At 23.3% G+C, this 27,457-nt stretch overlaps 1 protein-coding gene across 10 annotated transcripts; it reads right to left on the reverse strand.

Annotated features, from left to right (window-relative positions):
* LOC112592553 (phosphatidylinositol-binding clathrin assembly protein LAP) lies at positions 1–27,380 on the reverse strand. 10 transcript variants are annotated; one of them, XR_003114559.1, is made up of 18 exons: positions 26,661–26,790; positions 14,715–14,857; positions 14,578–14,653; positions 14,423–14,443; positions 14,158–14,260; positions 13,823–14,031; positions 12,961–13,109; positions 12,799–12,890; positions 4,940–5,090; positions 4,749–4,859; positions 4,450–4,693; positions 4,089–4,367; positions 3,572–3,677; positions 3,392–3,503; positions 3,052–3,105; positions 1,435–1,555; positions 1,191–1,333; positions 1–90 (listed from the first exon to the last, which is right to left on the reverse strand). XR_003114559.1 is itself a non-coding variant. In XM_025336644.1 (18 exons), the coding sequence occupies exons 2-17, from the start codon at positions 26,788–26,790 to the stop codon at positions 1,436–1,438; spliced, it is 2,100 nt and encodes a 699-aa protein (XP_025192429.1). In that variant the 5' UTR covers positions 26,791–27,087; positions 27,152–27,380; the 3' UTR covers positions 889–1,333; position 1,435. The 10 variants fall into 10 exon arrangements, 9 of the variants coding, with proteins under 9 accessions (XP_025192429.1, XP_025192428.1, XP_025192434.1 ...); XM_025336644.1 differs by lacking the exon at positions 1–90 and adding an exon at positions 27,152–27,380 and having other exon boundaries at positions 889–1,333; positions 26,661–27,087; XM_025336643.1 differs by lacking the exon at positions 1–90 and adding an exon at positions 27,143–27,380 and having other exon boundaries at positions 889–1,333; positions 26,661–27,087.
* Between the last annotated feature and the right edge of the window lie 77 nt (positions 27,381–27,457).

The raw sequence follows: 27,457 nt of genomic DNA on the forward strand, positions 1-27,457 counted from the left end.
TAAACAATAATTGTTGATTTTATAATTTCACAATATTTGTTTTCAATCAAAATAAAACCACAGTGCTGAGTTTGATAAAACTAACAGTACCTATTTATAATAAATATAATGTATTAAATAAGTTATTTAAAATTAAATAAATTATAATAAAAAAAATTATTGATAATTTTAAATAAATAAAAATTGAATATAACAATTATGATTCTGCATAAATATAACGGGTTATGTTACATTTGAAAAGAAAATCTAAATATATTTATATTCAACTATGTTATTACAGATTTCCAAATACATCACTTTTAATGTTTGTCTTATACTTCTAAAATGTTTACTCAAAATCTTATCCAAATTTTTTATTTAATTTAAATATTTTACTTATAAAATAATAAATTAGGTAACTGATGTATAATTACATATTTTTGTAATAATTTAGATATGATTTTGTTTAAACTAAATACTGTACATCAGTACACTGTAACGTCATGTACCTAATTAAATTTGATACAAGCTTTTCAATAATGATAATTTATCTATAACATGTAATATACTATATATTGTATTTTATAGACATGAGAATATTTATTTTAATTTCATTAAAATATAAATATATTACAATTATACCATATTATTATTAATGCACAATAGTACCTACTTTAATTATGTTATATAGTAAGTATATCTGATAGAGAGTGTCATAATATTAAATAATCATATAGCTATATAACTTTTAAATGGATTAACAATATATTGTCTATAAAATAGACAATTAAATATTAAATATTTAATGTTATATTATTACATAAAATATTATTCATTATAAAATACATAATATATATAATTTTTTTATTTGTAAATTAATAGATATTCATGAGGTAAACGAATAGGATATAATTTAAATCAAACTTTATTTTATATTGCACTTAATATTAAGTTAAAAAAACTTAACAAGATCGTAAACTAAAACTGTTACTTTATTCCTAAAGGAACAATCTCTTTTTCATAGAACACACATTTCTTAACTCTAAGCTAGAGTTTGCCTATTTTTAAGTAATAATCTAAATATAATACTTTATGTTTAATTTAAAATAATTTAGGCTAAAATAGGCAGAAATTATTTTGGGCATAATTTTATTTTTACACTTTCAAAATATAAGTTTAATAATTGATTTTTAACTAAATAACAGTAATACCTGAAATTATATTCATTTTGCCAATTTATAGTTTGAAATTATGGCACGAGGGTTGTTGCAACAATGATAGTTATTTTGTGAACCCTTAATAATGTGTATACAATAAAAAATGTACATTTCGCGTTTCAGTCCCACTTTATTTCCTAGAACAAATAAAAATTAATATAATATATTAATATTTAATTTTTTGTTTGTTAGACCAATAAACATAAATTTATAATACAGAACATAATAAGTAGATTACCTTATAAACCAAAAGGATCTAAGACAGGCTGTGGTTGAGAGGCCTGAGTACTGGAAGGAGCAGTCATTCCAATATTACCACCACCTACTGAACTACCACCAATACAGCTGGGTTGTACACCCTTAAGATATAACACAAACTTACGTAAGAAAAAATATATACAAATATTGTTCAAATTATAACTCAATAGTCTTTTTTTAATTTTAAAATATTTAATAATTCATACAATTAATAAATTAATTGTGTTGATGGTATACAAAAATATTACAATTTGAACAATAATATTTCTATTCAGTAATGTATATAAAAAAATACATATGTTACCTTACTTATATTAATAGTACAAATTGATTTAAAAGTGAACCCATCTGGGCTACACAAAGATCAAAGATATATAAAAAGTAAATTTATAGGATTAGAGCAATTCAATCATAGGTATAATTATAGGGGGCTTTGGAGGCTTCGCCTCTCCTTTTAATATGAATATTAGATTTCCCTCCAGAATTATTGTTGTCTATTTGTTTAGGTAAATTGTGTTTGTGGTGAATATTATATAATGTATAAAGGGACTTCAGCTTCCTTAATATATTTGATCACTTTATGACTAAGAATTAAACTTGGCATATAAAATGCATGAATTATTATAAGTAATGTAATGGAAATTAGTAAATATAATCTTAATAGCAAAAAATATTATACAAAATAGCAAGTTTAAAATATTTATTATAACATGATGAGCTTATATAAATTCCACATAGATATTTATTTACATTACAAATATACATAAAAATGTTCAACTATACTATATCAGTGAAAAAAATGCATCCAATGCAGTGAAAATGTGCAATAATAGCAAAACTAGCAAAGCTACTCAAATTAAAAATAACCTTAACAAAATAGAATATTTTAGTACGAAAATATGTTTAAATTTTTAATAAAAAATGTATAAAAATTTAATCATTGATATTTCTATGATATAGAAACAATTGTTTGAATAATAGGTAGTTTAAACAAAAAATAAATGGAATTTTCAAGTTGGATGTATAAAATTAGACATTTAAATTTACTAACTACGAAATAGTATACGCAGCAGTGGTCTAAAAATATTTAATTGAGATCTAAAGTTTTAGATAATTAAGTTTTTTAGCTATTTAAACAAAATAAGTAATTAAAATAGCATGACAAATAATAGACTATACGCCACTGATATAAAGCAGAAATGGGCAACTAAAAATTACTAAAGAGACAGTTTTTCAACTTTAAATTCTTGCAAGACAGATTTTATTTTATTATTTTTGTTATTTACTTATAAAAAATAAAAATTATAAATCTTAAAACAAATTGGATAAAAATCGCATATGAGCTGAATATATATGTATTAACCATCCTTGGTATAAAATATAATCATATGTTTAATTTTTAATTAAAAGTATTTAACAGTAAAAGAAAATAAGTAATTTAAAGTATGTTAAATTTAAAATATCATTTTATTAGAGCTGAATATAGACCATATTCATAAATTGTTGTTCAATATTATATTGAAATAGGTTTAAATTATAGTAAGTTTATTCAATGCAAGTTTATTTTAAAGCAATTTTACAAATAAATATGACTTACCATTGGACCATATGTTGATACAAATGGGGAAGGGTTGGACATCATTCCTTGACCCTATAATTCAATATACAGCAAGCAAAAAATAAAATAATAATAAAAATGTATGTACATAAATAAAAACATGCAAAATAAAATGTGTAAAAACCAAAATAAATGAATATTGGCCATATTTTAATTTGAGAAGCAATTTACAAAAGAAAATACCAAAATACAAGCATAGGATATTACATAGAAACAACTCAGTAAATAAAAATAGATTTTTTCAAGCTGTTCACTACAACTCAAAAATATTATTTTTAAATTGTATATTGAAAACAATTAATTAACATTTGTTACATACCATTGGTCGATAATTTGCACCAGTTGTAGCGGCCATAGGCTGAGGACTCCAACCCATCCCCGGTTGACCATTACCAGGTTTTGGAGTATTTTTAGGAGAGTTCCATTGAACTCTATTTTTTTTAAATAAACAAATAAATGTAACTATTATTTATAAAATAAATTTAAAATAATTACTCACGGTGGCGGCTGTGTAACTTTATTGATAGTAAGATTTTCTGCTAATGATGCTAAACTGCTATCTAAGTCTCCAGTTAATACCTTCTTATTACCTGAATCAGGTACACCTAAAATTAAATAACAAAAAATAAAATTAATTATGAAATATTTAATTAAAAATTAAATCATTAAAGCAAATCAAATATAACAATAATGGCAGCTGAATACAGAAAAATCATATTAATAGCTAAAAAATAATAATAAATTATAATAATGCCCATGCCACTTACATAATATAGCATTAAATATAAATATTTAAAAAAAAACCGCTGAAGTTTACTCAAGTACGACCTTACATGTTAAGCCTATAACTTGTATTCTTACAAAAGCATTAAATAAATAAAAATAATGTACTACAGGCCAGTAATTGAGTGCCTGCTTTGAAATAAAAAACTACCCGGAAATCAAGGAAATCATAATTCACACAACATAGAAGGCCGAAACATGTATGTCTGAATACAATATATTATATTGTATACCTGAAGTAAGTGCGGCCAAATCTGTTTTGCCAGGAGATCCATATATAGGTTGAGGGACATTTTGAGGAAGGAAAATATCTGCTGCCAAATCCAAAACAGGATTAGGATCAGAATTAGATGATGGAAGAGTAGTAGAAGGTGGAGGAGGTCTTGGTGGAGGTATTGATGCCCCACTAGATTTTCTGGACTGTGATTTTTCAATAGATGGAGGACTTGATTCAAAAATATTTGAATCAGAAAAAACATTTGAGGAGATAAGAGATATTCCAGAACACGCAGCTTGAAAGACATATACACTCAGGGAATTTTTTATAAACATATTCTTCTATTCATTGTTTTATTTATAGAATTATTAATTTACCTGTAGTAGTGGGAGCAGGACATGATTGGTTAGATTCAGGTTGACCAAAAACAGATGTAAATGATTTATCATCAACAAATGCATTACTAGTATTTGTATTAAATCCATTGCTCATCCAGTTGTTAGCAAGAGGAGAAGATATATCATTCGAAGCATTTGTTTGTGATCCTGTCATAGGAGTTGAAAACATGTCAGCAAATGGATTACTTAATTGAAGTAAATCGTCTGAAGCTTTGGTTGACACCTAAAACAGGTGATAGTTAAATGAATTACTTTCTTAATTATATCTGATGAAATACCTGTGTAGCCGGAGTTGGAGAAGAAAATAAGTCCACAATAGGCTCAGATGAAACTAAAAATGGATTATTGACTGAAGCGATTGTACCATTCACAGGACTGTTGACTTTGGCCTAGGAAAATAATTATTATTATAAAAATAGTTTTTTTTTTTTAAAAGACTAGAAAAAATTATAAAATAACACTATATTACTTTGTATTGATTTAAAACAGCTTCTTCTTCAGCCAAAACAGCTTGCTTCAATGATTCCTCAACTCCGTCTGCTTGCTGGGCAATTGTTCCAAAAGAGCTGCTAGTGGAAGAAAGGGCAGATACACCAGTCTTTACATCTGTCCGATGAGTGCTATATGATTATGTCAGGGATAGGACAGGAGATAGAAAATAAAAACAAAATAAAATACAAAATTCAAATAAAAAAGACAAACGTAAAATAAAAATAACTGCAAACACTACTATTACTTATTTCTAAAAATGTTTAACTATCTAAAGAAAACTTAGTTATAAGTAGATAATATGGGGTGACCATATTTATATATATATATAAAAAACAAGAGAAACAATTATGACTTAAGACCTTGAAAAATTGTTTTACCCTTTAATATTTTTAGTGATTATGACCTGTTTGCCTGTTAAGTGTGTTTTTGGATAAGTTAAAAAGAAGTAGTCATGCAAGTCCATAACATGAACACTGTGCAAAATTACACAATTCATACAAGGTATGTGTTAAATTTGACTGAAATCATTAAATACGGTTTTAAAGTGTTGATTTATATAAATAAATAAAATATAAAATGCCTAGATATGCTAATAATTGTTGATTATAGTGTTTGTTGGAACTTGAAGCCTGTTCTGTAAAAACCGATGTTAATAATATAGGTTTCAACATATAACTGCAAAAGTATAATTTGGTAAACAAGTTTTATCATTTATCGAGCATTTAATTACATTTAATTGTATAGATACAATGGCATTAAAACAGACTTTTTTCTAAAAATAGGAAAAAAAGTGTCCCAAGTTACAAGATATTTTGCTCAAAAAACTGATAGAATTGTTTTAAATGGGACATATGGTCACCCAAGGGTAATACAAAGTGTAGACTACAAAAAAAAGTATGGATTATTAACAAATTATTTTAACAATTTTTAATGATATAAATATAAATAAATAATTAATACCAAAAATGTTGTTACCCCATTGGTGTATTCGAAGGAAATATATTAAAATAAAAAAAAATATAAAATTTTTATTTCTTTTTAAAAAAAAATATTATTTTACAAATTTTTACTGGAATTTTGTTAGGTTAAATTATTGATAAAATATATTTATACTATTATTTAATTTGTTATAATTTATTGAAATACGTGTGTATCTAATGCCTATAAAGTGACTATTGTGTACTAAAGTACTAAATAGATTAAAATATAGCACAAAAACTTGTTTTGACAGTATAATATATGGGCATAAATAAACTATGCCCAAATGACTTTCTTTTTTGTGAGCTGCGACTGAAATTTTATCTATGTTAAAAAGGTGTAATGTAAACTGAGCCCAACAACTTAAACTGTTCCCTGTTTGTAAAATATACAAAACTTTTAACTTATTTAAGTCTCTATGATTGTGCATTTTTTCAATTATATGATAGACATATCATTTATTTGTCTAGAAACATCAACAAGTTATTGAATAAATATTGCATTCTAAAATAAAAATAAAAAACGCGAAAAGTTACAAAACTTAATAAATAAATATAATAGTGGTCAAACTCCAATTGATGATTATGTAACAACAATATGTTATTATTTGTAATATTTGTTATTATTTTACTTTTAAAATTATATATTTTTTTTTAATCCTTAATTTAATTTTAATTTTAATTATTTATATAATATGGTTATAATGAACTAAGTATATATTAAAGATAATTTTGCAAAAATATAGCTATTGATTTTTAAATTTTACATGAGCGCAGTTTACAATCACTTTAATATACAGTAGCAGCTAATTGGGAGAAGTATATTTAACATAATTTAATTTTTATAATAAGAGAAAAGGAAAACAACTATAAATTTTCAAATATATATATTTTTCATTTTCATTTTTTTTAATGTTCCTTCAGTAATTTATATTGTTTTATTTTTTTTATAGTTATCTGTATTTTTTTCAATTTTTGATAATTTAAGTTAATAAATAAATCCAGAAATCTATAAATATGTTAAATTAATAAAACATTAACATAACAACTGTAACTCCATTACAATTGCCACAAATTTTTGTTTTAGTTAATATTTAATTTATTAAAGACTTAAGATAATGAAGAGAAGTGAAAAATATCCTATGATAAAATGAGACAGAAAAATATTACCTCAGAGATGCGCTTTAGTTCACCAATTGATTAATTAACTATAATAATTTGCCGAGGAGAAATTTATGTAACATTCTAAATTAAATGGTTTTATGTTTTATAATTAATAACCTTAAAAAGATTTTTCTTTTTACAGAATTTTAGAAAATATCTGTCTCACCGAAAATTTAATATATTTTGTCTGAAAATTTGTAAATCGTTTCATGAAAACTTGTTTAATTTTACACAAAAATAAGACAATTTTTGCAACATTTAACACAATTTATTACTTTTTTTATAATTTGTTTAAAGTATATTAATCTGTTTGTATACATGCAAATTAATAATTGAAAGCATAGAAATGTAAATTACTATTGCTATGTTATCCAAATAATATTTCAATAAACTTAGATCATTTTTCATTTCACAAGTGAACATAAAAAATGAATGCAAAAACTCCAATAATTCTTTAAATTTATATACAAAATCTAAAACAGATATAATATGATAGGTTAAATGGGTTAAATATAAATAGATACTTAAATTGTATAAAAATTATATATATATATGTATTAAAATATCAACAGGTGCATCAATATAAAACTAATAGGTAGGAAGTACTAAGGGAAGCAAAATATATAAAATATACTATATAATAACAATATTCTATAATAATATTCGAAATATTTTATAATACCAATTAAATTTAAATCAATTATAATACATAATTTAATATATTTTGATTTGTTTTATATATGTAAGGTTATAAATGTTGCGATTCCGACAATGTAGATAGATGACATTTGTAATGTCCAGAAATCACTAGTCATGAATGATAATTAGTAAGTTATTTTGCATTTTTATGTTTTTTTTTTTTTTTTTTTTTTGGTGGGGGGGGGGTTATTAGATTTATTGCTAAGCAAACTTAAAAGTAATTTCATGATACTACGAAAAAATTATTAAAAGTTTACACTGCATATTTTTGAAAGTATTTTTTAGTTTAATAAGCATATTTTTTAATTTTACCATTTTTTTGAGCATATTCGATGATTAATGATATATTAATTATAAAATTTGAAAATTTTACAGTAAAAAATAAATAAATACTATAATGTTTATTTTGAGAGTTTTAATTAGGCATTATTGTATCGTGTTTTTAAATCCCTAGTTGACATACAATTTTCTGTTTTTATTAATAAAATAAATATTTGTATTAAATTGTGTGCTGAAAAAGAAATAAATGCATATTTTTAAAGGCTATTTCTTCTATTATAAGTGTAATGCGTATTTAGTAATTTTTAAGTATATTAAGTTTGAGTCTTGGTAATTAGTATATGTTTCTGTAATTGGCTAACATATTTAGTTAATATAATTTATCAGTATTTCCTAAGTTGATAATTTAACAAATAGATTTTAAGTTAAATTACAACTTTTAAAGTAGAGACGAGGGGGTCAGGTGAAAATCATTTCAATAATTGATCTTGTGAAGAAACAAATAACGATAGTTTCAAGATATCTATAATGCTTAACCAAATTAGTCATTATTGAAAATGACTTATTTCTGATATTGCCGGTAATATATACATAAAATGAGTTAAGAAAAAATAGAAGATACTGAATATTATTAATTGTTATATGGAATTAACCTAATAATTAATTATCAACTACAAGTAATGTATAATATATTTTAAATTATAAGATTATGATTATTTAAGTCTGATATTGCACAAAAACAATTTCCATTTAATAATATTTAATAAAAATTGTTTACTAGTATAATTGTAATATTACAATTAAAACAATACCATATTATATATTATATTATAAGACATTGAATATTAAAACGTGTTTATTTGTATCTTATCAACAAAATATTTATTATTTTTTTAAGTACTTGGCAACATTTGAAATTTAAAAATGTACGTATTATGTTTTCATTTTTATATTGTATTAGATTTTTAAAGTTCAACTAAAAATAAAACAAATTCAATTTAAAAATACATAAATTAATTTGCTTTTCAAACAACGTGAATTATAGTATTAAGATAATAATTTCTAATAAACAGTCAATCATTAAGTAAAGAACTACCTACTTAAATCATATCCAAACACAATTTTCTAAATAATATTTAACTATAGTAAATATAATTGGATAGAATTCATATAATTAGGTCAAACAAAATAATAGCAACACGCACATAAAATAATATAAGGATGATTTAAGGATTTTGAAAAATAGTAATAGAAAGGATCTTGTATATTTTTATTTTTAATATTAATAAGAAAAAATTATATAAAAAGAATCTTAATGAAATATATCTCTATAAGTACTTAATAAAATGATCCATTTGACATAAGACACTCATTATTTCAGGGTAAATAAATGTTTTTGAAAATATTTTTTTTACATGATTTTGAGTTGTAAAACCAAACAACATTTTTAATTTCATATTTTAAAACAGAATATTGATTGGAATACGAGTATATAGATTCATAAAAACAAATTATTCACAATTAGTTTATTAGTTATTAAGTATTCAAAGTGTGATGAGCAGAATAGAAGACTAGTATTTTATGAAGTAATTCTGTACAACTCCATCCACTCCACTCATCTAAACTTTAAATACATATTTTATAATTAATTTGATTTTTTAATAACATAGTACTTCAAATAATATTCTGTTTTAGAATAGGGATTAAAATTATATGTTGTCATTAAAAAACTATTTCAATAAAAAATAATAAAACGTATTTTTTTCAGAAAATTTCTTTATAACAATTTAAAATTAAAAAAAGAACTTGATATTTTCTTCTAGCAGCATAGATAAACATTGAACTATATGGTACACATTTTTTAATTACGATTAAAGAAAATTATTATATGGTTACTGTACTAATGTAATTGATTATTGATTGCAAAGTATCAATGGAAAATTGATCTAGATTTCACGTAGATATTTAGTTGTTATGGTAATGAAGTATTACATTGCTAAATTAGTCTGATAAGGTATTAAAATTTTGCGCCAGTTGTAAAAAGTAATTTAATTACTATAAAATTAAAACATAAATTTCATATTTGTTATTGTTTGAGTGTTACGATCAGAAAAATAATTATCCAAACCAGTAGTACATTCATTGGGACAGTCTATCCCCTCCCTTCTTGGGCTATATAAGATAATTCTTTTATTTATTTATATAGAATAATAAAATTCTATACAAACTGTTATTAGACACAAAAATAATAATTTGGTGATAGTTCTGCACTAAGATAGCAAACTTTATGATAATTGATAATAAAAATAATATGAAAAATGTTTTATAACAGTCTGAACATCATTGATAATATTAATGAAACTGAAACTAGAATTATCTATGATTTCATGCATAAAATGTTCAAAATATATAATCATTAATATCACAATCAACAATTGATGTTATCGAGTTGGTTTATGTTTGTTATTTTAACAAGTAAATCATTGATTCCAATACTTTTCTCAATAAAAAAACAATTACTCTAAAAAAATCATTGGAAACTAGTGAATATAAATGCTTCAAACTATCTAAACTTGCTAAAGTTTTATTTCCAAATATTACAGATGTATTACAAGCTGTAGTTACACATATACATACTCTTTTTGACATAAAACATTTTGTAGGTATAAAATTGACTGATCTTCAAAAAATGCAATATTTTAATAATCTTTGGACACTTGATAAGACTAGTATTTCTTTCTACATCCCGCGGTAAAAAATTATTAAAAATTCAATTTATCTGACTAAAAAATTGGAATTAATTTGCACATAGTAGTATAGAAGATGGCACTTATTGTAAATAGCTATTGTATGGTTTTTTTTTCTCAATGCAAATGTAGAATAGGTAATCAGACATTAGGCCAGCTTTGAATAGAAACTTTTAAAAAATGGAAATACACCATAGAAAAATGTTCTGATCATGAAGAAACTTTAAACCATCAAAATAGTGTTATCATTTGCAATCAATTTTGAATATTATTACAAAAAAATTTGATTCAGTTTACAATCACCTTAATAAAGCAGAAAAAAAATTAAAAAACAAAACTATAAAAAAATTACTATTTCTGTAGTTAAAACAATATTTTTTTGTGACTGTTAAGGTGTTGTTTTAAGGGGTTAACTAAATGCTGATGAACCATTAAGAATTTAAGAAATTTTTTGGGCGTTGTAGATTTTTTCTGAAAGCAACTATGTCAACTGATAAAATTTGTAATGAAAGTTTTAAGTTGGCAAGGGAAAATTGCATTAAAAATGCCCAATATATTAGTTGGAAAATCTAAAACGAGATATTAATTATTTATTATGGTATGATTTCTTTAAAAATTGTGAAAAATATAAATAATTATTTATTTTTTCAATATTTGCTAACAAAACACAGCTGATATACCAAATGTTAAACAGTTTACTTTATGTATTCATTAATATTATTTAAGAAAAAAAATATGTAAAGATTTTTAAAATTATTCCAGTTTTTAAGTTATTACAAATATTAACTATACTACCTGTTATATCAACTCAAGTTGAAAGGTTATTTTCCACTATGAAAAAGGTAAAAAATTATTTACAAAACTCAACATTAGAATCGAGATTTAATAGACTGGCTAATCTTATTATTCTTTTTGAGTCAGTATAATAACTAAAGAAATTATAAATATGTTAACTAATTCAAAACATTGTTTAGATTTTCATGAAAAATGTATAGTGTATATGTATATGAATATTATGAGTATCAAATTGTTGTCTTTAGTTAAAATGTCTATGTTCTAACATGAACAAATTCTATTTGCACCACTGATCCAGACCAATAACATATTTTCAAGCTGTTATTTATTTATTTTTTTTAAAATAATGAATGTTTTACATTAAATGGAACATTCTGTAAGATTAAAAAATCTTATGTTTTTATTTAATTAATAAAAAAAAAAAAAAATTATCAGAAAAACTTATAATAAACTTATTTTATTATACCACATGTTAATACAACCATAAAGTATGTTTTAATTTACGCACAAATGATTGTAACATACTACATATTACTTTATGGTAGCATTAAATATGATTTACTATAATACAAAAATGAATATTTTTTACAAAAATATGAGGTAGTTGAAATTCTATTAACTCTTTTATAAAAGAAATTTATAATTAGTGAATAAAAATAAATATGATACAGAATAGTATGATAGTTAATGGTTAACAAAATAATTTAAGTAAGTAATAAAAGAATATGAAATTGAAATGCATCTTTATTTAAAATCAATTAATATTAATTTATTGAGAAACTTTAAGATCATAAGCTCATGTGTAGTCCTTATCAGTCTTACAAACACACAACATTGTAAATTTAACATTCAGAATAAACAATTTAAAGAGTTTTTTTTATATTTTACATTTTAAATTACTAATAACTTCTTTTAAAATTAAAGTATAAATATATAAACCCAAAGGGAGTAAAAGACAACATTTTTAAATTTTAACTTGGTAATAAGTCATTTCATTTTAATATAAAAAATAATATAGCAAAATGTATTATTCTGAATGAAAAATTTGGTATGGTATGAGTTGATAAGAAGGAAAAAACAAAAAAAATGAGAATATGACATCCTCGTTAATACTCTATATCACATTTATTAGTCACATAAAAAATAAACAGTAAAAAAAATATTTCTTCACATACCTTGTTGCTTGTGTGGGAGTGTTTGCTGCTGATTTTTTGCCTTCAATAGAAGCTAAATGTTGTTCTAATGCATCCAATAAGCTACTTGGAGCCTAAAAACAAATTCAATTTAATCATGCAAATCATATTTAATAACAATCATATTGATTAAATTTAACATACTTTAGTCAAATCAGGTATTTCACCCTTATCAATTCCAACATTTTCTGCCACTTTGAGAAATTCACCTACACGATCCATTCTAATGAGAAACTTTTTGTATAAATCTAAGGCATCCCGGCATTGCTTTTTATTCATATCAAAATATTTTTCTGAGAAAAAAAATAAAACATTTGTTTTTAATAAATATAAAAATTTAAAATATAAATAAATAAAAATATTCATTAATCTAACTATTTGTAACAGTGATGAGCACAAACTAAGTTTGGGTTTATATAATTACTGAATAATAAATATACTTTAATTTATCGTGTTAATACAATTACATATACACAAATCCTACCTAGAAAAGCAATCTAAGGCACTAAGTTTAGTTGAATTCATTATATAGCACTTTGGATTAGGATATTACTACAGTAATATTAGCAGTTTGAAAGTTATACAAATTAATAATTATCAATGACAAAAAAATAATTAGTATTATTACAGTTTTTAGAGTATTGCATACAAAATTAAAAAATATAAATTTGTACAGGAATCTTTCCATTAATGGATGGTACACAAAATGGTATTGAAATATAAAATATTCTGTCCGTGTTCACACATTTTTTAGCTAAATAATGTTTGTAATTATTAATTTAGTTAAATAATACTATTAAAAGTACCAAACCAACAACCAATTTTAATTCCCTTCCATTTTGCCACATCTAGCTGCATGATTTTGTTCCAAAAGACAGTTTTTTCAAAAAGTTTGGCAAGAAATTTTATATTCATTTCTAAATTTTAAATTTAAATTTAAAATATTTAGACTCTTGTAGTTAAATGCCCAACACTGTTTTAAATTAATTTATCATAATATAAATACCTAAAAGATTAATGATACTATCATTATAACCAGCAAACAATCTTATTAGATCACGAAATAACAACATGAATGCCATATTAATTACACCATTTGTGAGATCAGCAGAAGAACAGTCAAATTCAAGTAATGCATCAAGTTGTGATTGTAAAACTGGTAATGTTTTCAACAATTTTTCTGAATTCATAGTGCGAAGTACTCCATCTTCTTTGCTAAAATTAAGTATAAAATATTCAGTAATAATAATTACATGATTTAATTAAAATATACAGGAGTATAATGTAAACATTTTATTTGATAAATTATTAATAATAAGTTTATTTATTTTATATCAATACCTTCTTTTAACTTTACAAAAATCAAATGCCACAGTACGATAAGATAGAGCTTTTTCATTTAAGTATTTTGAATAACGTCGAATAAATGGTGACATATCATAACCTAAAAAATAAAAAATAGTAAGTATAACCATTTTTAATTAATTACATATTTAAATATTACTTATACTTAGAAAATTAAATAAATAATAAATACCTACATAAAATTATATAATATTTTTACAAGATTTTTTTTTAATTATTTTATTTTGTTTGCTATTCTTACCAGATCGTACTCCGACGGGTCCTTAATGTACCAAGCATAAAAATAAAAGAAGAGTTCTTTTAATACTAATATTTTTTTCAGTTTAGTTATTAGCAATTCATATATTATATTATATCTTAAATTAAACAACACTAAAATAATTTATAATTATTCACCTTGTAAACTGCTTTTATCCAAAAAATTGCTAAGTTGAAAGGAACTATTGCTGGATGCCAAATATTGTGTAAATCTCTAAAAATACATAAAATATTTAAATACTATGCTTAAACGATACAAGATTATTAATACCAACCTCATTCCCATAACACATTAAATGATGAACTGTGATTAATGATTTAAATACTACTACCCAACTGGCATTTTGAGACCGTTCAATTAATAGATTGGCAAGTTGAGGAATTGACACATTTGGTTCATTAGTACAGTGTATCAAGTCTAAAATAAAAATAAATAATATTATTTCATACATTAGTAGATAAAGAATTAAAGGTTATGTTTAAAAATCAAAATTCTGAGACGAATCAATATTAATAATATTATTTGTCATAATTATATGTATATTTCAAATCTATTACAAAATACAGTGCTCAGTACATTTGCCATAAATGTAGTGACATATTTCCTTCCCATAAACCATATTTTTTATGATTGGTTTATATCACATTAGTGTACTAATTAAGGATTAGTAAATACTTAATGTGAGTGCTTCAGTTTTGAAAAAATATCAAATCCACCAACATAATATAGCAAATGCAAGATATAATAGAAAAGATTGCTTCAATTTTCAATTTCGAGGGTGATACTGATATCAAATAGCAAATTGGATCTAACACACGGATTTTTTTTTTTTGTTAGATGTACCTAACTCAAAAATTAATAACTGACTGCAGAAATATTCATTAAATGTTTATAATATGATCATTATAAATACATAATATAATTTTCAAAATATTTTTACTTTTTTTTACTTATTTATAAATATTTTACATTTTACATTTTTTTTTTTTTTAATGTTGATAAAAAAAAATTATTTGCAGGATAAAAATACTTGAAAACTTAATACAAAATCTCATATAACTTGTTCTAACCTACTACCTATACAAAAATACTTAAAATACATAGTTATAATTTATTTTTATAAGTATTTCAAGTTAAAATTTTGATGAAATCACAAATTTAAACTATGATAAATAATGTCATTCATAATTTAATTATAGTTTAAAAGTATTAATTATGAGTAGGACATAAAACTTTCACGTATATGATTATAATTTAAACATACAAAACTATTTTTAAATGCAATGATATCAGCAAAAATTATTTCTGCCTACCATAAGTTTTAATAGTAATAAAATAAATTAAATTACCTAATAACAAAATCAAAAAACATACATAAAATATACTAAATGAATAATAATATAGACGGATAGATCGTCTCAATTCGGAATAGTTTTTTTTTCATACCTCAATGATACATCAATGAACTATAATTTAACGCATCTATTACAATAGTAACCCACTCGATACCTACCATACAGTGCAGCAAAGTGGTACCCACTTCCTCATTTTTTTTTTTTTTTTTTTTTAATTGGTTATTCTTATTTTATCAAGACTATTTAAACTTTTAAAGAAACTATTAAGACTGAAATTAAGATAAATTATAATCAGTAACTAGTATTTATATTTTTATTCCTAGCCAATGCTAGCTAATATAATATAATATTAGTTATAGATTTTATACTTTAATATTGGTAATATACAGAGTGGTATCAGCTCTACCTTGAAAAAATACTACTAGGTATATAATAGCATAATTTATAGAAATAATAATAATAAAAAAAAAGGACATAGCAACCGAAATAATAAATTTAAATAAATATTTATATCGGATTGTCAAAAATAAATCAGAAATTATAAATCTATTTGTACATTTCGGATACCAATTATCTAAATTTAAACTCGGGTATTGAGTATTTGAAAAGCACGTGGAGTATTATTTTATATAATAAGATTGCTGTACTAATTTGATAGTTTTACCATAGACTTAAAAATAAATAAGACATCATAGTACCTATTATAAATTTATTTTCAGGGTTTTTTCAATATTTTGATTTCCGGTGTTAATATAAATTGGGATAACACTTTCACCCTAAATTTTTTGGACAAGTTCTTAAATTTATCTTCACTGTTTTAACCTAAAAATTATTAGATTTATATAGTATATACTCCAATGTCGAATATGTTGACTGTATTGGGTACCTACTTATATATAGTACCTACTTCGCATTAATTTGTGTGCAAGCCCCCCCCCCCCCCCTCAAAAAAAAAAATTCCTATTCAAGCAAATAAATCATTAATAACTAATAACGTAATAACCAAAATATTACATCATAATATAGACTATAGTAAGCTACACTATGGTTTGCAATTATTACAATTAAAATACTAGTACTTTATAATACTAATATTAGTATTTTGTATTCCTTCATAATGTCACGCAATTGGTGTGATTGTATCACTTAATATTATTATTTGATTTTATATTTATATTTACATACTACATTGTATATATCAGCGGTTCCCAAATTTATTTTTGGTTCACGCATTTCCAAAAATAAAAAAAATCAATCATGCCTCACTTGAATAAATGAAAAAAATTGTTTATTAGTGTACATTACTATAATTAGTACTTAGAGTGAATATGTACAATATTAATATTTATACCACGCCTCACATTTTGAAAACTGCAGGTATATATTATTTAATAGTTGTGTTGAAAGATGCTTATAAATTGTAATACAAATACATTTTTTTTAAATAATATAAATTTACAAAAATGCATTTCTTCTCCTCACAAATCTACCAACTTACACCACTTAACACAGCATGTTTCATGTATACCACGTAAAATGATTCAATTTAAATATTTATCAAATAACAAAGTTTAAATTATTTAAAAATTAAAATATGTGGTTATATACAAAATAATAATAATATATATTATTTAATAGAGAACAAATCAGACAGACAGGATACAGAAACTGGGTGTGGGACATTAGTCTCGGTCCGTTCATTTCGACAGAAGATAATGATAAATAAATTTATATTATTATATTAAGCAATGATAAAATATAAAAATATAGTTTTAGGTAGAGCTAATGTTGATGAGAGTTTATAAAAATTACAATTTAAAATGTTTTATGTGCATGTATATTATTTATAAAATAAAATTTACAGTATATAATTCTTTAAAACCTTAAAGCCAGAACCTTTTAATTAAATCGAAAGAAAATCTAAAAATACAATTTTAAACATTATGATCTAGAATTAGGAAGTAGTTATAACTAATAGATAATACAAACGTTAACGAATTCTTATATTATAAGTTATAAAACTATTATAAAATTGTGTGTACAAAAAATAAAAAAATCCAAAAAATATAATTAAATAATTATTTTGAAGTAATAATTTAAAAATTACATAACGTATAAGCAAACTGGATTTTATTGGAGGAAGTCAGTAATATATTATTTTAAATCAGAAATATTGAATGATGATCGTATTAAAAAACTTGATAGCCTTCGATTGTTTTTCATAGAGCATTTAACAAAAAATTATGTTTGTTCAGGAATTGTGAGCTAATACTTAAATAGTATATTAGAACATTTAACCGAAATTTTTTTTAAATACACGGTATTATTCTAGTAGTGTCGGTTTAAAGTAAATTAAAATAATGATTAAACACTTAAAAATATGATTGATGAATAATATAGTACAACTTGATATGATTATTGATTAAGCATATAAGATACATTACAAAACTTCAAATTAATATATAAAATTAAGATAAAAGTACATTATAAAACAAACATTTACGATGTATACCTATTAGTAATAGGCTATTACCTATAACTATATAACATTAAGATTAAAATTTTTAAGAGGACGTCATACCCGTATCTGTTGCCTCTGTCTTATACACGTAGGACATAGACAAAATGTGTATACGCAATCTGAGTAAAACTCGCTCAATTTTGATTCTAGAGTAAATATACCTATTTTAAAATTATAATTTGACAATATTTAGGAGGGCAAGACGCTATTTTTTTTTCATTATTCTCAACATAACGTTCATTTCATTATAATCGTTATGAATTAGCAAAAATTTCAAAATTTTCAAAAACCTTTAACTTTTCAAAATTAAAATTTTTTAAAAAAAAACTCAGCGTCTTGCTCTCCAAAATATCGTTATCTATTTATTTTATAATAGGTAATTTACTCTAGAACCAAATTTGAGCGAGTTCTACTCTGACTGCTTAAATGGGTTTTGTCTATGTAGTATGTGTGTAAGACGAAGACAACACATGCAGGTATGACGTCATCTTAATTGAAATAGAAATATATTACACGATAATTTATTTTTTATACATTTAATCTGCTAATATTTGGTTTATCAGTATTTGGATTATCCTCCATGTGTTAAAAGTAATTTGGATTTTATTATTTATATTATTTTTACTAAAAACAGCACATCATGAATGTTTTTCGTCATGGGCGGATACTGCGTATATAATTGATAAACATATCAAATTAAGTAAAATTGAACAGTAAAAAATATACACATTATTTGGTGCCACATAATTGCATCAATCAAGCTGAGGTGAAAAGTCAAATATAAAACGATCCAAATTTAGGATCGATATCGTTTGGGTCATCATTATTAACAAAAACACATTTAGCTTAAATCGAAGGTTATATTCATCAAGGAAGTTAACATTGGATTCAGGACTGATATTTGTTGACTTTTGGATAAACAAGATTATACAAATATTACATAACTGTAACTAAGATGCATTTTTAAATTAATAAAATTTCCAACTGAGAAGTAGAACTCAATATTTCTAAGGTCATATATTTTCTATTTTCTCCCCTTAATAATCGATGACCTAGTTAAAATTGACGTTAATACTAGAGTTGCTAGGAACGGCCAACAAGCACGATTATTCCTTATTACAATAAAATAATAAACATAAAAATTATTGTTAATATTATATAAATAAATAGGTGTTTATCCTACTATAAGGAAAAACTATTTAAATTTAATAACTCCACTAATCGTTTAGTTTTAGGCGTATTTTGGGTGATTTTTCGAGGAGTGTCAAATATATTCCCTAATGGGCCAGTGAAATTCAAATAATTCCTAGATATCCAGGAAAACTGTAAACTTAACCTAAAAACGTGTTGTTAAATCTAATAAAATTATTTTCATTTTTGTAGGTAATTTGAATATGGATACTCGTATTTTGATAGACATGAGTAAAATTCTAATACATTAAGCAATTATTTTTTTGAAGTTAGATATGGAAAAAAAAAGTAAAAAAACACCACTGCACCAAATTAAAACAATTTTTTTAAATTTATTAACATTTTAATTTTATAATTATATATCAAATTAAGTAATCTTAAGTTTTAAATTATATAACAAAGAAGTAACACAATAGGTACTATGTTTTTTGCGCTGGATAAGATACAATTTTATTTCACTTTCAAATATCATGCATTATTTTAAGAACCACGGCGATACTGTATTTTGGCGGATGTAAATTTTATCTTTTACAGCGTAGGTAAAACGGACGTATCGCTCGACCTACACAAGTGATAGGTAATTAAATCACATTTTATTTACTTGTTTTTTTTTTTTTTTTTTTTTTTAAACAATATACCGCAATCAATGAAATATGCATTTTTAAAGGGTACCCGAATATTAGGCCACAAACAAAATTTTATATAATATATGTAAGAAATAAAATAATTGGTAATATAATTTTTGTAAAATTAGGGAAATTATATATTTTTTTCTAATTTTTCAAAAAATTATATACCAATTATTTTATTTTTTTTACATACATTACATAAAATTATGTTTTGACCGAAAAGGGAATAGATCTATTTTAAATTTGGTCGAAAAGTGAATCAGCTGAAAGGAAAGAGTACATTTTTAGTCGAAAACGGTCTCGCCATTATCATACATCATTGGCTAATTAATTTCCTTTTAAAAAGGTTAGGTTAAAAATGTTAAGAGGGCTGCAACCCAAAGTAATACATATTTTATTTTTTATTACATACTGATAAGCCTAATGTCTTCCACATTATTAACATATCTAATATGATTTATGGTTAGTTTGGATAATACTCCAGATTATGCTTTGATGATTTTTTTTAAAATATAATTAATAAGTTGGGAATATAATTTGCTATGTAATGGATTTATAAGACAAAGACAATATATGCGAAGTGCTGTTCTCTCAATTGTTGTTATAGTTGTTACTGCAGTAAGTCTTAAAAATTAGTAAATTACCTTTATTGAATTTCAGTTGTTTATATAATTGTAACTATAAGTCAAAATATTATTAATAATATCATTATACATTTATATCTACTAGTAGTATTTCATTTAAATACTTTATATAAAATCATATTTTCTTATTGAACAAAAAACATAGGTAGGATTGTTTTTTAAGTTTTTAATGTGTGTTTTTTATGCTATTTTATTAAATTAAGTTTTTATTTATGAATATAATATAAGATTGTTACTCAGATCATTATTTTATTAATATCATATAAGTACCTCATATTATATACCTAGATATTTTTTACACACAATATTATTTTGTATTTTGTAACTAACAAATTTAACAATTACAAGAAACAGAAGCCAATATACATGACACAATAGCATGTCATTATGCAGCCAACTCAGATCAATAAAAGTTTGTGAAAATAATTCTTACCTTATAAAAAACAATTTATAAAATCACTTTAGTTCAAAGTCGTTATAAATCTTGATAATTAATTCTGAAATTAATTGATGATAATGAAACAATATTTAATAAATAAGAATTATATTAATGTATATCTCAGACTTTACGTGTTAACCAATTACAAAACATATCTGGTGCTAATGACCTTGATACTTAAATTATTTTAATTTAAAAATAATAATCTATATTTATTTAATAGCTTATTAAATTATTTAGTTTTACCCTTTAGATATGTATATTATTATTTATTAAATGATTCATTATTTTGTAGTTAAAAACAAAGCTATAAAGCACCTGATTTATATATATATATATATTTAAATCTATGAGAAAATATGTACAATTTTTTTACCATAAGTATACAGTCAAAATCACTAAAATTTCAATAAATTCATGAACTTGAAATTATCAAAATATTTTATATTGAATACTTTGTTATAAAGCTACATATTATATAATAATGGTGTTAGAGTCTAAGGGGAAATATATCTTAAAATGTACTGATATCATAGTTAATCTACCTTTATAGTGCAAGAAAAATCTTATATTAAGTTATGTCTAAATAATATACAAATCTATAATTAGATTAATAAAGGTAGTTAAAATTAAGAAATATGTTTTTCATTAATAATGTCTACTAACAATATATTTTAACCATATATATAAAAATCAAATATATGGTTACTCCCCTTCCACAAAAAATACCTAATAACTAGACTTGTCATTCGTCCTGGTTTGACAGTCCCGATTTTAACAGCGTGTCCAGGTGCTCCGGCTGGTCATTAATTTTGTCCCAGTGAAAGAAAATAACTTTAATATTGTTTTGTTTAATAATAAAATATAGAATAATATTGTACATAATATCATTATAGTGTTATTTTAATTGACATATTTTTAGGTTTATTTGTCTTTTTTTTTTTTTTAAAGCTTCAGACATTTTAAACTTAAGACTAAAAAGAAAAAAAAAGGTTATTCAATATGATGTCCCAATTCAGTGATTTTAAAATCTGGCAACCCAAATGCTAGATATGATAGAGTAATACTATAGAACTAGAATACATAATTAACAGTTAAGAAATTAAGAAAATTAAAAAAAAAATTAATAATTATATATCATAAGTAAGATCCCAGACAGTTATACTGATAATCTACTCAATTTACAAACTATTATAGTTAAGTCTATGATAAACATAAATATAATTAATAGAACAAGACTCGAGGGTGGTGAATTACAGTCTAGGTAAAGTCACATTGGATGGTTACAAGTCCCAACTACTGCCTGTTGTAACTAATTGGATAACTAATCTTTTGTATTAATTGTTGTTTAATAAAATTATAAATAACTTATATATTATATTCAGAATGACATTATTTAAAATTATTAATTATTAGATGAGTGAATGTTAATATACAACATTTTTAAAATAATAGTGTATTGCAGAGTATTTATCAAACACTATGATATTAGTCTACATATAACAATTGTATATTGATACACAAAACGAAAAACAATTTTAAAGGAGTTTGAAAATAAATATACATTTTTATACAACTATCAACATATTCTTTCCAAACTTTAAATTTGATTATGTTGTTTATATGAACTAAATGTTAGCCACTAATGATGTTAATTAAATAATAAATAAGAGCAAAAAGCCAAATTAGGTTAGTTACCTATTATTATTTTTATATTATTATTGTGATTAACAATACTTAATTTCTAATTAATAATATAATTGAAAAACTATATTATTAATTAAAAATTTACTTATACTTATTTTTACTTGGATTGGTTTTCTAACTGATTATTTAGATTATTTCCTTAATTAATATTAAATATTGTAACATAATAAGATACAACATGGATAATTTAGAAAATACGAGGCTAATTTAAATTAAAAATAAATTCATAATCATAATTTTAGCATTGTAAGTAATTAACTTATTTTACTAAACATATTGATTACAATATAGTCATTTTAGACTAAAAACTAAATATTAGTTAATAGCCTATTAAATTTGTAATTTTTTTTATCAAAATAGCCAATTAAAAAACTAATTTTTTAAAACCTTTAATTATATTTTTGGATTACATTAATTTTAATAATTATGTTTGATACTTAACAAGAAAATATAAGTAAATGCATTATACAAATATAGGTAAGTACTTTATAATAAATATAATTCAATGTCTTTCACTCAAAATACAAAGAATCCAAATACTTAATTCATTTTTAAAACATCCAAATAAAATATCTGGTTAAAACAAAACTTTAAAAATATTTTATACTTCAGTATCAATACATTTTAAAGTTTATTTTTATTTATTTATTCAGTAGTATAATCTATCAGTATTATAACATAATTAATTGAAATAAAATGTTAAAGAATATTTTATAATCTAAAATATTAGATTCATACCTATATATATTTTTCAAATTAATTTTTTTTTGAATTACTTAATTTTGATTTATAATTTTAATGATTTTAGTGTTTAACACATTAAGTACCAAAAACCTGAATAAATGATTTGAGTGAAAATTCACAATAATTTTCTTTTATAATCAATAGAATAAAAATATTAATATTAACCAAGAACTTTTTAGATTAAATTAAATTTAAAGGTAAACTTTACTATATGCCATCATTTTAATAGAAAACAACAAATGTAAATTACATTTTTTATAAAATTACAACTTTGGTATAAAATTTTATAGTAATACTAACAATAATTATTGTTAATACTTCTGATATTACAAAAATTATCTACCTAGTATGATATTAGTAAGGTACTTTTTAACAATGATACTTAACCCCATTCTAAACATACAAAAATAGGTACTTAATTTGATCTTAAAAAAGTTTAGATACAAGTATATTTATTATACTTTTTTAATCCATAAAAATGTTGAGGAGAATTACTACTGTAGATACCTAGATAGGTAATATAAAACATAGTAGTTATCAATTGGCACTTTTCCTTATTTATTTATTTTTTTAACATCTATTAATGATAATAATAATTTATAAAAAATAAAATGATTAATTCAGAAAAAAAAATGATAATTACTTACATAGAAATGCAAGTTTAGAATTGATAATTATAGTTGAACTATTATTATTAGTAATGTTGTTTAAGTACCAAAGATTTCTGAAACTTTTTTTGCTCTATACATAAAAAATACAATAGAAGAAAAAATATTTGAAATAATATAATCTATTAATTGTAACATAAATCAATCAATTTTAAATACATTTATTTTATTATTATTTATGAAAAACATCTTTAATTCTTTGAACAAGACGTCACTTTTGGCATAAATCTAATATGTTATTAACATTGCTCTTTAAATCAATTAATGTTTATACAGCAAATGTTATTTAACATGCTTACAAACAATTTACAGTTTTAGTTTGCAAAAGTAAACAGATACCTTCAGTAGTTATGAGTTATGAAAAGATTAATATCATGCTATAAATTAGATAGAAATAGTTGTAAATTTTAATCAGCTACTTGAAGGTTAACCTTTTCATGAATAACCATAGTAAAAAATTGCAATATAATATAACATACCTATTTGATGTTTCTAATTTTATTTTTTAACTAAGTTACCAAGATCCCTATTGGATCTCTCTCATCATATCAATAAAGGAATGCTATTTGAAAAAATAATATCTATTTCTAAAAACTATATTTGATTCCGTAATATGGATTGATTCCATATATACATAGTAGCAAATAAAGTTATAGATATTTCAGTTCTCAATATGTCTGTAAATAAATTTAATCACTTATATAAATAACAAATGATTGTAGTATTATATTTTATTATTTTACTGTAGTTAACTAAATAATATTATGTACTTATGTTTAATTTAGGATTAAAATATACAATATGGAAGAAAGACAATCTGTAATTAAATCAAAATATATTATAAATCTTAGTGTCTATAGGGCCTTTCAAAACATACATAACTTAAAGCCCTGACTGTTTTTGCATCCTAGTGGCTATGGTTAGCTCAATATGAATTGTATAAACCAGTGGTTCTGAACTTAGGGGTATAATTACCCTCAAAAGATAAAACATGTTTTTCTGAGAAGTAAAGATGAGACATTTTTTTTTTATTATTACCCACTTAGTAGTTGTAAAAAATTTTTTATTTTGAATTAATTAATTAAAATTATTAATTATTTTTTTGTTTTTTTTGTACTAAATTTATTGTGAAGGAGAGGGGTATTTGAACCCATTTTATATTTAATAGTTTCAAAAAGGTTGGGAACCGCTGATATAAACAATTTAATTAAAATTTAAAACTTCTTTGGTTAGGTATGTTAAATTAAACAACAAATCTATATAAATATTCAAGTTAAATGGGTAAAATTCATAGCAAAATGTATGAAACTTTGGCCATAAGAAGATGATTTACTTTTAGGATTTTTAGCAGAGTATTAAATACTTAATCTATATAAAAATTATAGAATCAAATAGATACTTATTAAAAATAAAGAAAATAAATAATTATTAAATTGGTTTTAACTTGAATTAGAAAAGGTAGATTATTCTTATTGTAGAAAAAATTAAAAGAAATATAAATTATGGATACTTAATCACAGATATACCTGTATTATTTGTTTGAATAGCTAAATTTAGATAAATCTTATATTTTGTTCTAATACATTACATATTGTCAAAAAAATAAGTACTCATTTGTTTAGTAAATAAAAGTTTAGTGTTTAGTTTCTTTAACAAATAAAATATCTATATGCCTATTTAATTACCAATAAAATGTTGGAAAATTTTATGATGTTTACCAATCTTTCACATAAAATATAGTTATTATAGAGATTAAAAATAGGGTACCTATTGAAATTATGGTCAAATACTGATTTGGGTTATATAATGGACATTTTAACTAATATTTTATAGTCAAATCAAAAGTATATTATTTAAAAAAAACATAGGTAAAAGTTTACCTTATTTTGACAGTTCAACCAAGTGATATATAGCTATATCATATATGATAACCATTATTCATTAACCTTATGTTTGTACAAAATACAACATTTTAAACACCTTGTTACCTTCATATTATTTATCCACTAAAAAACTATAAATTTCATATTGTTTTACACCAATACTTCAGCATTTTATAGTAAAATAATATAATAAAGATTTAAAAATCATTAGAACATGATACTTGGAAGTTGTTATCATTACTATAGCACCTACTAGCTAATATAAATCTAAATCTTTCTTTCATAAAATTTAAGTAATACAACATTTAAGTTGTATTGCACATTTGCACACAATAATGAGAAAATTACTTATTATTTATTATTTTAAATTGTAGTTCATGTTGATAATGAATATTAATAATAACCCTGATGATAATATTTATAACAAGTATGCACTCACAATCCAAATGTTTTTTTTTCGGTCCGATCAGCTCTTCGGTGGTGGCCTTGCATACGGACTTGGCCAGACCTTGTCCAGCCAAACTGTGTCGGGCAGCCAATAGTCTATCTTGTATCGTTTGACCAGCCATCGCAAATGATTCTTCAAGTTTAAGTGTTGCGCGGTTCTCGTTTTTCCTTCTCTCTTTATATTGTTTTACCGTCAGATAGACTGCCTACCAAGATGGGTTTTAATGAGAGTGATAAAAAAAAAAATCTGTCTGATTGATCGCTTCGAAAAAGATTCGCAAACAATTTCGCGAGTACACGATCTTTTTCTAAACTTTAACGCGTCGTTAAAAGAAGACTAGAACCCTAATTCCTAGCTAACGTCAAATGTAGTGGACTGCCGTCTCAGTCTGCCAGCCAGTAGCCTGTCGCCGACGTTCCTGATAATAATAATAATGACAGCAATGAAAAAAACACACGCACACACACACACACATGCACTACTTATCACGGTTCAATAAGACCGTCGTCAGATTTATTCCGCCGGTAGATCGCAGTCGCCTCGTCATCAGTAGACGAGATTATAATATATTTGGTGGTGGTTAGGTATCTAATAACTAAGTCGTTGTACAAATGGACGAACTATTCGCCGTTTTCCAGTTTCCTTTAGGCGATGTGCACGGGAGAACGGAAAATGAAAAATTCTTTTCGGGGAGGTGCCAAAACGAGATTCTGCTCACAACTCACCAGTCACCACGGGTCACTGCGACTGTACTACTGTTCTTCACTGTTCTGCGGCTTGGTGGGGTT

The sequence above is a fragment of the Melanaphis sacchari genome, unplaced genomic scaffold, assembly GCF_002803265.2.
Source record: "Melanaphis sacchari strain LSU unplaced genomic scaffold, SCAv2.0 Contig178_pilon_pilon, whole genome shotgun sequence".
NCBI classification, from domain to species: domain Eukaryota; kingdom Metazoa; phylum Arthropoda; class Insecta; order Hemiptera; family Aphididae; genus Melanaphis; species Melanaphis sacchari.

Excerpts from the sequence above, each read along its gene's own strand:
- LOC112592553 (XM_025336644.1), bottom strand. The coding sequence starts at position 26,790 with ATGGCTGGTCAAACGATACAAGATAGACTATTGGCTGCCCGACACAGT. Across the intron at positions 13,110-13,822 it reads TAGTATCATTAATCTTTTAG|AAAAATATTTTGATATGAAT; the intron begins GTATTTATATTA and ends TTTTTTTCTCAG. Across the intron at positions 4,368-4,449 it reads TCCTGCTCCCACTACTACAG|CTGCGTGTTCTGGAATATCT; the intron begins GTAAATTAATAA and ends ATGTCTTTCAAG.